The sequence below is a fragment of the Wickerhamomyces ciferrii genome, contig 00013, assembly GCF_000313485.1.
Source record: "Wickerhamomyces ciferrii WGS project CAIF00000000 data, strain NRRL Y-1031 F-60-10, contig 00013, whole genome shotgun sequence".
Taxonomy (NCBI): Eukaryota; Fungi; Ascomycota; class Saccharomycetes; order Phaffomycetales; family Wickerhamomycetaceae; genus Hansenula; species Hansenula ciferrii.
In genome coordinates, this window is record NW_011887727.1 from 179,507 (window position 1) to 193,019 (window position 13,513).

The window sequence follows — 13,513 nt, forward strand, 5'->3', positions numbered from 1 at the left end:
TTGGGGGTAACTCGAGAATTCGCGAATCTGCCACGAATAAGTGTCATTATACATTATGTACAAAGATAATGAGCTCGAAAGTGTTATAATAAAGATACAGATGGTAAAGGTTGATTGCAGAGTAATGGTTATGTATTTTATCTATTTGGCGTGTCTTTTGTTACCACCACCTTGTCTCCAGAGCCATAATGCTTCAATTGCGTAATTTCTAACACTCAAATTATTTGTAAATTTCTCACTTGCACTTTCCTCTAAAGTTTCAATGATTCTTAGTTCATCAATTAAACCCCAAAACATTTGATCAAATTCATCAGCTGCTGATTTTAATGTTTCATCATTAACTGGTATTTCTTCTCCATCTTCATCTGTTTCAAATTCGGGTACAATATTGAACTTACCCTTCCCCAATTTATGTAAAATTCTACCTAATGTTCGTATAGCAATACATCTTTGACTTGAAACAGTAGATCTACTCAAATGTGCAAGCTCGGTTAAGTTATAACCAGCCAATGCTGGGTTTTCAGAATGATGATGAAGACCTTCAGTAATTGCGATATCATTAGCACCAGATGGAACAATCAAATCACCTTTGAAATCAAATCTTAAATCTGAAACGTTATCGAAAACATGCTCACCTGGTTTTAAATCAGGTAAAGGCTCCATCCATTTTAGTTTATCTGTATCTTTTGGTAAATCTGGGAAATATTTTTCATGTAATTTATTTTGAAAATCTGGATCATTTATATCCAATTTATAAGTTTCTTCATCATCAACAGGAGCCTTAGGAAAATGAACATTAGCGATGGCTTCTTCTAAGGGAATACTGTCAGCTTCATTATTAATTTGGTATGATGGGGGTGCAATATCATCCGCATCCAAAGTTCCCACATGTTTCATTTCATCAACTTTTGATACAGGTTGTTCATTGTGCACAGTTCTATCCTCTTCATCAAATCTAACCTTTTTCTTATCATTACTTGAGACCTTTTCCTTTGACAAGTCGTTTTCTAATTCATTAGAAGATTTTATACCCAATGCTTTATCAACTGCTGTTTTATCTAATGTTGGTTCTTTCCAAGCTTCACCATTTCTATCACCACCAATCCAATCACCATAACCTTCGAACTCGGCTTCACTCTTTTTATTGAGTTTCTTTTCACTTCTGAGTAGTAATGCTTTCAAAACACCAGGATCCATAGAATCTAATAGTTCTTGTTTTTCTTGAGCTCTTTGATCTTCTGACATTTTACTTAAAATTTCAATATTCTCCATATGAATTTTTTCGGCTTCTGAAAGATTATCGTAGTTTAATTTTTGTTCATTCTTTGGTAAACGTTTTAACCCTGTTTTAGAATCAAGCTCATATCCATCTTTTGATGTTGGAGCTGGTGTTGAAGCTTGGGACTCAGGTTCTGATTGAGTTTTAATACCATGTCTCCTCTTCCAAGCACTACCTTTGATTCCTCTTCTTGGGGCTGGAAACCCAGTAGTTTGTTTCTTTAAAGGCTCAAAAGTTGGAGGTGTAGGTGCTTCAATATCATGTTCAACAATATCACCAATTAAATCCATCTTGTTTAATTATAATTATAACTTGACTTATAAAATTCAAAAGAGTTCAACATCTTGAATTATTAAAGATGCTTATAGATTTTTTTAATCTTAATAAGCAGAAGAAACGATAAGCGCACGACCTGGAAGCTATAATAAACTACTTTATACGGAATTATTGAAAGAATAAAAGGCTTCCAGAAACATATAGCAATATTTCAAGCTACGGACTCATATATACAACATTTGTTATATGTTCACTTTATTAATTATTATATATGCAAAATATTCCTTTAATGTCTCGATCACAAAAAAAAAGTCAAAAAAATCATAAATGTATTACTAGATAATTAGAATCTGTAATTAGGCATCAATTTGATTATCTCCACAGTGGTCTTGATTTATCATTCATTATTGATTTTGATCTGGGTATTCTTGAAGTTGATAATGCTTCTCTTGATGGTTTTGAAGTCAATTGATGATTCAAATTATTCACTGTTGATGATGATCTTGAAATACTTGATGCTGTTGGTTTCGTCAAATTACTTAATGTTGTAGATTTTGGTAAAGTTCTTGTTGATGTTGTGTGTCTTAATGTTTGTTGTGGTTGTTTTAGATTGGCTATACTTGCTGAAGCTCTTAGTTGCGAACTTGCTGTTGGTTTTGTGAGGGTTTTGGGTAGATGTGAAATTGATCTTGATTCTCTTAAAGTTTTCGTACTTGTTGAACTTGGAATATTTGGTTTCGGTTTAGAGAATTGTGAAATTGAAGGTTTTGTTTTCAAAGTTTTGGTCTCTTTGATTTCCTTTGGTGCAGATGGTAACGAATTCAAGATTTTTTGCAAATTTGTTTCCTTTTTAGATGGTGTTAACGTTGGTTTATATGAAGAACGAACTTCTTTAACACCAACTTCAGTTTTTCTTCTTTTTGCTGCACTTGCTATATCAGAATTACCAGAACGTTTAGAGTTTGGATCATAAGATGGTATGTTTTCTTTATCTTGTTCCAATTCTTGTCTATTGATTGGCTTAGACATAGAATCCATTCTTGCTTGAACCTGATTTCTTCTAGTACTTGCAGCGTAATGTGAAGATATTGAATCCATTTTTTGAAATCTTGATCTATGAGATGTATTATATCTTGAGCTTCTTGGACTTAGTACAGATGATTTATTTTGTAAATGTGAATTTTTGGAAGCAGCTCTTTGATTTAATTCAGATAAGACTTTTGTACTTATGTTACTACTATAACCTTTTTCTTTTATACTTCTTGCCAGATCATCATCGTCATTATTACCTCCTTTTAAATGTGATATATTAGGATATAATTGTTTCTTGACACCAGACATGCTGGATAAAGGTGTAAATTTAAAATCTGTAGCAGTTGGAGTTTTTTGTTCAAAAATTTTATTTTGACAAGAAGGTGTTGATGGGAAAGCCCCAGGTAATTGATCTGACATTGTAACTTATTTTTTTTCAGCTAAAGAATGTACTTTGTTTGGATTCCAATGTGATGATTGAGTCGTTTATGTTATTTCCTGATTTGCCTTGGTAACTAGGGTTTGAATTAAAGAACCTTAGCTAGTCTGGAATGTGTAGTAATAATTTTAATTATGACCGGGAATGTTGCAATAACGAATGAACAAATTAATTTGAATAAGTTTTGATTTCCAGAATCAAATTCTTTAACTTGACCTCAATGATGAATTCCCCTATGAAGTTGAATAGATTGAAACAATAAAGAACAGTCAGATAAATCTAAGTTTTGATACTTGACGATGCATTTGTTACTCTATTTTTTTTTTAATAAATATCTGGTTTCCCTTTGGGCTCCCAAATAGACAAAATGTAAACAAAGAAATTGTTACGAGACACACCATAATAAACAGGACCAGAACAATAATTTTTATTCAATCGACTACAATTTCAAAAGTTAATATAATGTAGCCATGAAATTCATATAATACAAGGGTTTATATAGGATAGAAAAAAGATTATATAAGATCATCACAAACAAATATAGCAAAAACACCATCATAATGTTCAAATTAATTATTGAATATGCAATATAATTGAATAACACAAATGGGTTCATATATATGGCAAATATGATCAAATATCTAATTTAATATAAGTAGAAAATGTGAATAAATTGCAAATAGTAAATTTTTTAAAATCAAGTCAAGCAAATCAAAGTGAAATAATAATAATAATAATATGTATAATGATAGATAAAAAAAATAATCTTAAAATAAAATAAAGTATATCAACTAGTAAAATTTCACCAAGAAAAAACAACTGTCCATCATAAAAGAGCAGGGTAAAACATAAAACTCTTTTCTTCATAATCATTTAATAATTCATGCAGTAAATGTCCAAATGTAAACAAGAACCCACAATCATCAACAAGAGTATATAGAGTAGAAACGATAAAATTTGAGTTCCATGAGTAATAGATCTATAAAAAAAAAAGAGAAACACAGACACTTAAAACACACAAAAAATGAAAAACTCAAAAGGAAACATGAAGAATCATCAAATTTATTCTTCATCAGCTGAAGCTAATTTTTCACGACGTTCTTTTTCTTTTTCTAAATTTTGTTGTAAAAATGATAAAGCTTTATCAACTGATTTATTACTACCAACTAAAGTAAATGAACGTTCATTATTATCATCGTCTTCACTTGCAATTGTAATTTGAGCACCTGAAACTTTACGGATTTCTTGAATTCTTGAACCTGCTTTACCAATTAAACAACCAACAAATTGACTTGGGAAATTAACAGTTTTTGAAATTTCTGAATTTGATGAATGATTTGAACCATTATTTTGATGATTATTATAAGTTGTATGATTATTATTATGATTTGAACGTCTTGGAATTCTTGGAGTTGGTAAATAAAATGAAGTACCAGCAGCACTATGCCAATCTTCAATTAAACAACGTGCAATAATTTTAGAAGCAATTTCAATTTTTTCAGGTAAACCTTGTAATTCAACTAATCTTTCAGTTGAATTTTGTAAGAAATCTTTTGAAGCAACTAATCTAACATCATAATTTTCTTGTAAAGTTTTAATTCTTGCACCTTGACGACCAATAATTGTACCCATTTGAGCATTTGGAATTAATAATCTTAAACTTGTTGAACCTTCTTCACCTGGTGGTAATAATCTTTTCAATGGGAAATATTGGAAAATAGTTTCATCTAATGGTGATGTAGCTAAAGCTTTTGCAATCATACCTAAAGCTTGAGCGGTTGAATCTAAAGGACCTGTAACAGTTAAAATTCTATCAGGACAACCTTGAACAACTCTTGAAACGCCAGCTTTAACACCAGTTTGATCTCTTATGTCAGCGATGACGGAACCATTTTTACCAATAACTATACCAGCTTCTTTAACAGAAACTAAAATACGGAAACCTATTATAGCTGATGTGATTTCTGTTGATGGTAAGATTGAAGTATCAATTGTTGAATCTGAAGTGAATTTTGTATCAAATAAAGATTCTGAAGTTTCTTGATCAGTCATTATTAAGGATATATATGAAAATTTGAATTGATTATATGTTTGTTATATGGTAATTTCAATTGAATCTGATGAATGAAGAAAAAAAAATTTGACGTTATTTGATTTGAACGTTGAACGGTTTTTTTCAAACTATGAAAGGGGATCTTTTTTTTTCTGTGATAATGGGATTGATAAGTAGGAGGCTAAGTGGGGATTTGTATAGGATGAGAATGGCAAATTTCGGGTTGTAGATGATTTTGCGTTTCTTCAAATAGTTTTAAATCCTTTTCTTTGTTAAAATTGATTATGTTTTAATTTGCCGTTGATTTAATTTTGAGGTATTCGTACTACATTTGCTTTTTAAAAGGTTTTTTTTTTTCGCCTTTGTAAAAAAAAATTTGATTGAATTCTGTTTTGCAGTTTTCGAACGCGGCTGGGCTGAGTCAGCGATTACAAAGCAGCATATATAAATTCATAAATTTCGTCACTTCATTAGCCATTTTTCTTAAATACCAGATATACAAAGCATTCATCTGAGTAAAGGTACTCTCCATTCAAGCAAAGGACCAGTGTGTTCTTCTCTGAAATGTCGTTGATCACTAGGAAAGTACATCTTGACATGTCTTGTGCTGGAAGTGTAGAAATCTTTAGCATAATTTTTCAAATCTTCAAGGTTTGATTCTTCTAAAACATAATTATATTGAACCAATTGATCTAGTTTATCAGACGGTGGTGTTAATGGGAAATCTGGTGAAGAATCCACCTCTTCTTCTTCTTCTTCAAACATTTCCTGTAAATGTGCATGAACATCTTTACCCCATATATCATCAATTGCTAAATGACATGTTTTCTCAATTTTATTAACAAAAGTTTCATAAGTTTTGAAAGGGTCTCCTGGTAATGAATAGTATAAATAATCACTATGTAATGGTCTAAAGTCTAAATAATCCAATATTATGTCAGTTTTAGGAAACATTCCAATCTCTTCAATTATAATTTCAACTTCTGTTAAATCATTTTCATGGTTATCAATGGTAAATTCACCTAAATTAAGAACACTCAATTGATCATTTGGTAAAATTTCATTTATAATACTTGGAGGATATGCAGTTATAGATTCATTTAAATAATTCAATTGAAATTTAGTTGTTCCTAACCCTCTTGAACTTTTGATATTTCTTAAAGCAATTTGAAAATTATAATTACCATTTGGTAAATAAGTAATCTTATGATAATGGAATGCATGTGCACTTGCTATATGAATGTATTCATTTTCATCATCTTTTTGAGTCAATACTCTTGTTGAATTTTGATTTGTATTTTCTTGGATAACAAAATCTTGATATTGAAAGAAAATTTTACGATTTTGTAATAATGAATAAATGAAAATCCAATTTAAATCTGGTTTATAAAGCTTTGTTAAAGAACCATTCCAAAACTCTAAAGTTGATGAGAAAACTTTTAATAATTTGAAAATCTTATCTAATGAAACATTACCTAATAAATGGAATACTTTCATCTTGTATAATTCATTGTGTAAAATATAAAATTCTCTATTGGTGTATTTTAATCTTGGTTGTAAATCCAATAACCGTAGTTTAAGTTCAATAGGAAGTTTGTGAATCATCTTTGAATTGTTTAGCAATATAATAAGACACTCAAAGTTCAACTATAATATAATATCCTCTTTTAACACAAATACACTTGTTTTATAATAATATGCAGCTCTATCAGGTGATAAGAAAACCAGCTTGTGATGACAGTTGAATCTGTGAATCTGGAAATCTTGCACGAACTTCTCTCTAGAATTGGTTAAACAGTGAATGGAATGAACAGTGACTAGGTATATATCTAATAAGAACAACTTCCAAAGAAACCTCAACACAAACGAACAAAACAATCCCTGATAATCCCAGTCTTTTATAAAACGTCACTTTTATGGCTTAAATTTCACAATTGAAAGCAATTCGCGGGAAGTCAATCCTTACGTCAGTGCTGAGTCAGTCGATCGTTCTAATTTTATTTTTGTTAACAATTGCCATTCAAAAACGTTGATTCAATTGCTGAGGGTGATTCGGTTTCTATTACTAGTACACTACAAGTCAATTCAATTGATACACAACAAAACTGAAAATAAATACAATGGCTGTTCCTCCAGAAGGTATGTTAAGTCAATCAATTCACTAGACGGTGTGAAAGAGGGGCCTCAATGGCTTGATTAAGTATTTCAATGCTAATCATTATCGCCATCGGGGGCCACTTTTGTCTTTATATCAAGATCTCAAGTTACTAACATTCCACAACCAGTTTTATGGGCTCAAAGATCCAATGTTGAAGATGAAACTAAAAACATCCTATATGTCACTGTTAAAATCAGTGATTCTACAAACACAAAAATTGATTTAACTTCAACTCATTTAAATATTGATAGTGATAGTGATGAAAATAAACAACATTATAAATTAAATTTAGAATTTTTCAAAGAAATTGATCCAAAATCATCTCATTATAATATATCTGGTAATTCAATCTTTTTTGTTTTACGTAAAGTTGAAAAACAAGAAGAATTCTGGCCAAGATTAACAAAAGAAAAATTAAAATATCATTATATTAAAACTGATTTTGATAAATGGGTTGATGAAGATGAACAAGATGAAAAAGCTGCTGAAGATGATGAATATGCTGCTCAAGCTGCTGCTGCCCAAGCCGCTGGTGGTGGATTCCCAGGCGCTGGTGGTGCCGGTGGCCCAGGTGGTCCAGGTGGTTTCGACATGAGTCAATTAGCCGCTTTAGCTGGTGGTGAAGGTGGTCCAGGTGGTTTCGATATGAGTCAATTGGCTGCTTTAGCAGGTGGCGATGGTGCTGCTGGTGCTGGTCCAGGTGGTTTCGACTTTTCAAAATTGGCTGAAGGTGCCGGTCCAGTTGATCCTCAAACTACTGAAGCTGATTTCAGTTCATCTGATGAAGAAGATAAAGTAGAGGAAGTTAAATAAGTATTAAGTAAAATCTCACAAATTTAAAAGGAAAAAACAAAGCTATATACGCTAATTTACAATCAGTATATATATATATAATTAATTGTACGTTATAATTTATATTATTAGCGGTTTCACATTAATTAATTGACATCGATTTAAATAATGAACATGTAAAAATATATCAATTGAATATATTAAATCGTATAAAGATAGAGCAAGATCCTTTTATAGTTTTGTAGATATTTCATTCAAACCGCTTGAAATTTTAACTCATCTTTATATAATAATTGTGAAGCATTCCAAGTTTCACCAGGTTGTAAAGTTTTAAATTCATGAACATAACCAGGCTCAATACAAACCATATTTTTATAACCTGATTTAGGTAAGAAATCACCAATACTTTCAGATTTATTAATCCATGGATTCCAAACAACAATATCTGGTAAACCTGATCTTTTCAAAGTATGAACTGGATAACCAAGTGCAACAACTTGAGTAATTTTATCTTCTGGAACTTTTTGATAAATTCTATCAACTTCTTCATTAAAGTTTACAACTGGTAATTTTTCTTCATAACTTTGTTTTAATAATTGATCATAACATAATTCACCTGGGAAATTTGAAACTAAAACATCTTCAATATCATTAATTTTTAAATATGTATGGAATAACCAATTGAATTCCCATGGATGTTGATCATTATTTGTAACTTCAATTGAAGTTTTCAATGATTCTTCAGTTAATTCAATTGTATAAATTAAAGTAAAATCATTATTTGGCCATTTACTTAATAATTCTTCATCAACATTTTCAGGACCTAATCCAAATTGAACAGTTGGTGGATTTTCTTTTGTTTGACCTAAAAATTCCCAAGTTGAATTACGTGCAAATCCATGTTGTGGTAAATTTGCAGTTGGACCTTCATCTTTTTTACCAAATACAGGGAAAACTAATGGAATACCACCACGAACAGCTTTTGAACCATCTAATTTTGCACCTTCTGATAACCATAATTGTTCTTCACCTTTAATTTTCCATGAAAGGACATTAGCACCAAAATTTAAGATTGAAACTTGAGTTGATGGATCTGAAGGGTGTGTAAGGACGATTTGTCCATCGTTATCTTCAACTGGCATTGTGAAAATTGACTTGTTTATTATAATTGAATCAACTCTTTGTAAAAGTATTTGATCTTTGATATCAGTCAATTCCAAAACGTTGCGCTTCACGTCTTCGTGTCTTCCGAAAATGGCGGACTTCCTAAACAGGCTAATTTCCGACTATTTTTCCAATGTTGGTGTTCTGATGTAAATTTTCCCACAATGAAATACTTCTCCAGAAATTTGATTACAGGATAACAGGCTCCTTTAAAGAAAAAACAATAAGATTGATAATCCAAAACTTGATTGGTTCACTGAGAAAAGCTCATTGGTGGTTAGAAGAAGAAATGTCACGTCCTTTGCCATTCTCTGAAGGTAACAAGAGAATAATCCAACAGTTATATCGTCAATCATTAAAATTGGCAAGAAATTGGATTAATAGAAGAGATCTTTATAGACAAACAGCTGTTGAAATTAGAACTCAATTTGATTTATATAAAAATGTTGATGATCCAAAAGAGCTTAGAGTGAGTATAAAAATATGATCAAACAGGATAGATACACAAGTATACTAACATCTTCTTTTTAGCTTTTAATTGAAAAGACTCAATTTACTTTACAAAAATATAAACATCCAGATCCATTCATTCCACCACAAAGACCTGGTGGTACTAAGCATGAAAGATATGTTGCGCCTTGCTTGGATGAACCATATCCTGGACGCTACTGAAGTCTAATTGCTCCTTATTTATTAAACTATATTTATTATTCACTTATTTATTTATTACTATTTACAAAAGAAGATCAGCAGCTACTCCGCGTGGGTATAATGATCGATTATATTTATTTATATGTTTATTCATTCAACAAAAATATACAAATTTCTTTAATGATCTTCTAGTTCTACATTATACACGGATGGTAGACCAAATTTGAACAATTACTCAAATCACATTGATCAATATATCTATAACTACAGTATACAATGAATTCTATAGTAATTTGTGAATGCAATTAACTTTTTTTATACACCTTTTTAGGAGTGTATGTTATATAATGATAGCCAACTTCTTAATTTGAATACTTATTAATAATCTTCTCATGGAAATAACCTAAGATCTTATTCAATCCTTCTTCATCACACAGAATACCATTTTGCAACAATAACAGTTTATTTTGACCATTTGCTAGTTTGGCTAATTGTCCCTTGTTTGTAAAATCAACTTTTAATTCGGCATCAGTATCTCTATCAAAACTAATATAATAATAATTGTTACCATTCTTATTCTTCATTTCAATATTCAACTCCAGTACTTGACGTTCAGGTTTTGAATTATTATAATACAAGACGGTGAAAAAATTTAAGTTTTTTGGAATGACTTGATATCTTAACTTGGATGGATCATATGTAGTATCAGTTTTTGATGCTTTAGCAAGTTCATTTAATTTTTCAACAAGAATATTTGAATCTTGTAAATATTTAAACAGTTTACCAATCCCTCTACTATTCAGGTATCTTTTTATAGAGCCCAAACAAATATTGTGAGGGTTAGTTGCTGGTAGTTCAATATTAAACCCATCTTTCAATGTACATATTTGTGAGCCATACTTGAAAACAACTTCATCTAATTTAACTTTCAGTAGGTTCAAACTTTCCAATTTCAGGAATTTTATTAATCCTATAACTTTAGCTAATTTTTCTAATTTAGCAATTATATTACCCAATATTGAAAGTCTTTTATATTCAACAGTTTCAAAAATTTCAAATACTCCATCTTTATCAATAGCAAAATCTTCTAATGTAATATTACTTTTGAGTCTACCTTTCAATTTCAACAACATATCCTTTTTATTTGGATCTAGTTCAAATGAGAGATATAATACATTTGCAGTATCTGGTATGGATATAAATGAGTCAGTTTGTATAACCAATGCATTCCCTTTAACAACCTTATAAATAGAGTTACCCAATTCATTTGTAATAAGTTGAATGATAATGGATTTTGTTATATAATCAACTAAACCTTTTGATGTTTTATAGTCAAATGATTCAATGTTAAGTTCTTGTAATGTATTTATGGTCCATTGTCCAGTGATGGACTTGATATTCCCTATAAATGATTTGATTTTAGTATCAATCAGTAATATCAAAAACCAATTTGATGGCCATTCTTTCCTTGTATAAAACTTTACGTTCTTCATTAAATAAGGAATTGATTCAGATCCAGTACCGAGTTGTTGATGCTCCGATATTTTTGATAACTCTTGTGGCGATAATTTAATAATATCGTTTTGAATCCAAGAAGTCACTGATAAGATAGTCGAAACTTCCATGAACTTGTGATCCATTCTTAGAAATTTCAAGTTTGTATTGATATTCTTGAAATCATCAGAGTTCAATTTTTTCAAAAAACTATTACTCAAAGGTGTGGAGTTCTTGAAATAGAAAAGACCAGTCTTTCTATTAATTTGTAATACTGATTTATTAACTGTCAGATCTTCAATTTGATCCAGAATTGAGATGGCATGTTTGTAATAAATTTCATTCAAAAAATCCTCAATATATCCAATATCATGGAATGTCTCTGCAAACTCGTTTTGCTTGAACCATCTATAAATGATCTTGTTATCTTTATTTAAGCCAATTTCAATATATGAGTTTTTGAAAACATAACTATGGATCCAATAATTTATGACAATTCTGAAGCTATCTGCATGATATATATGTTTAATATTTTTCATTCCATTCAATTTAACATGAATCATATATAATTTCATGGTGTTGGTATAGTTTGTTAAAATTTTGTTTAGTTCCATAAATCCACCAATCTTTAAGGCATCATTCGAGATTCTGAGTATTTTTCGACTGTTCTCAAAGTCACCAAAATTAAATTTGAAGTTAATCATGAAGAATGGCGAATTCTCATCTATCACTGATACTTGAAATTCATAATCCTCTGTGTAAATGAAAATTCTACCGTCTTTAATTTCATAATTCAAAAACTCATCAGGTATATCTTCCACAAGAGCAAATTTCATTGATAAAGTTACATTCAGATCTTTCAAAGTTTCTAAAATCTTTGTAGGTGATAACTTTGATTCAATTAGATTATGTGATGGTAATGTTGGTCTCCCTTCCGTGAAAACTTCAAGCGCTGTTATAAGATCGGGATTTGGAAGTTTAGCACTGAGTAAACTTTGATTTATTGATTTAGTAGCCCATATCAGGTTGATGAAATAATTTGCTTGTTCTCTTAACCATGCCAACAGATCAATCAATTTGTTAAAATCTTGAGCTGAAACTTTTGACCATTTTGTCAACACATATAACCGAACATATTCTTGCCGTAGATAAACAATTAGTTCTAATAACTTTTTCTTTTTGGCTTCATTTGAAGGTTGGGCCTGTGTAACATGTGATAATTCAGCAAATGAGAACTCTGATATCTTCCGTAATATATCTGAAAGAGATATTATATTAGTTGTGATATGTGGTATTTCTGGCGGTTGTTGCTTCACAACTTCAGAATTCATAATGATCTTATTTGAGTTCACTGATTTCTCTAAAGTATCTTGTAGTTTCTTTTATTCTTTTCGTCAAAAAGAAATGTACCGGGCTCTGATATTCACTGTATTGAAAGTTGAAACTAATTTTGGGATGTTGGATGATTTCAATATTCTTGTTGACTGAACTTCTATATTATTTGTAAACAGATGCTACTCTAACAAACCAATCACAAAAAAAAAAGGAGCAAGAATGAATTTAATCAGTTGCTCTTGAATTTCAGTGGAACTTAGACCCTTCACCTGGAAGAAAAGGAATGCGGTTTTGAATCGGATGGTTCCCTTTTTGAATTGGTGATATTTATTGATTTTTCAACTACCTCTATATTTTCAATTAGTTTTAAACCAGCGCCAAAAATCCATGTTTTTCTTGAATTCGCGAAGCTCTGTTAAATCCAATAAAAATATCCCCAAAAGGTAATTCCCCTGTTGGGGAAACACATAATAAACAATTAAATACGAAAAAAAAAAACCAAAAGATAACAAAATGAACTTTTAGCTTTTCGAGTAACTGGATTTACAAAGAAGGACTTTAGCACAACAGCATTAGCCACCAGCGTTTCTTCATCACAAGGTATCAGATTCATCTATTCAATTAGGCGCTTTGTTGAAATTAGTCTTATATAGGATTGAGAATACTTTCAGAGAGGTGATACGCGATAAATAACAACATCACAAAAAGTTATACTTGGTTATTTTCAATATTCAATAATTTATATTCACTTTTTTTTTTTGATAAGAATTGATTGTTAATAGGTGGTGCTTCAAAAGATATTTTATTTATTCCAATTGGCACCACTGAGAAATTTATATG

General features: G+C 30.4%; 6 protein-coding genes across 6 annotated transcripts; 1 reads left to right on the plus strand and 5 right to left on the minus strand.

Annotated features, from left to right (window-relative positions):
• Window positions 1-141: 141 nt before the first annotated feature.
• On the minus strand, window positions 142-1,569 carry RBA50 (Rba50p; the record flags this gene model as incomplete). Its single annotated transcript, XM_011278648.1, has 1 exon — window positions 142-1,569. The coding sequence occupies one exon, from the start codon at window positions 1,567-1,569 to the stop codon at window positions 142-144; it is 1,428 nt and encodes a 475-aa protein (XP_011276950.1).
• Window positions 1,570-1,927: 358 nt separating this feature from the next.
• On the minus strand, window positions 1,928-3,007 carry BN7_774 (uncharacterized protein; the record flags this gene model as incomplete). The annotated part of the gene is made up of 1 exon (XM_011278649.1): window positions 1,928-3,007. One exon carries the CDS (start codon window positions 3,005-3,007, stop codon window positions 1,928-1,930), a length of 1,080 nt encoding a protein of 359 aa, XP_011276951.1.
• Window positions 3,008-4,088: 1,081 nt separating this feature from the next.
• HEK2 (Hek2p) lies at window positions 4,089-5,078 on the minus strand (the record flags this gene model as incomplete). The annotated part of the gene is made up of 1 exon (XM_011278650.1): window positions 4,089-5,078. The coding sequence occupies one exon, from the start codon at window positions 5,076-5,078 to the stop codon at window positions 4,089-4,091; it is 990 nt and encodes a 329-aa protein (XP_011276952.1).
• A 508-nt stretch (window positions 5,079-5,586) lies between these two features.
• BN7_776 (uncharacterized protein) lies at window positions 5,587-6,684 on the minus strand (the record flags this gene model as incomplete). Its single annotated transcript, XM_011278651.1, has 1 exon — window positions 5,587-6,684. One exon carries the CDS (start codon window positions 6,682-6,684, stop codon window positions 5,587-5,589), a length of 1,098 nt encoding a protein of 365 aa, XP_011276953.1.
• A 515-nt stretch (window positions 6,685-7,199) lies between these two features.
• Window positions 7,200-8,050, plus strand: SBA1 (Hsp90 cochaperone SBA1; the record flags this gene model as incomplete). The annotated part of the gene is made up of 2 exons (XM_011278652.1): window positions 7,200-7,218; window positions 7,395-8,050. 2 exons carry the CDS (start codon window positions 7,200-7,202, stop codon window positions 8,048-8,050), a joined length of 675 nt encoding a protein of 224 aa, XP_011276954.1.
• A 233-nt stretch (window positions 8,051-8,283) lies between these two features.
• On the minus strand, window positions 8,284-12,669 carry RGR1 (Rgr1p; the record flags this gene model as incomplete). The annotated part of the gene is made up of 2 exons (XM_011278653.1): window positions 8,284-9,295; window positions 10,220-12,669. The coding sequence occupies 2 exons, from the start codon at window positions 12,667-12,669 to the stop codon at window positions 8,284-8,286; spliced, it is 3,462 nt and encodes a 1,153-aa protein (XP_011276955.1).
• Window positions 12,670-13,513: the final 844 nt, after the last annotated feature.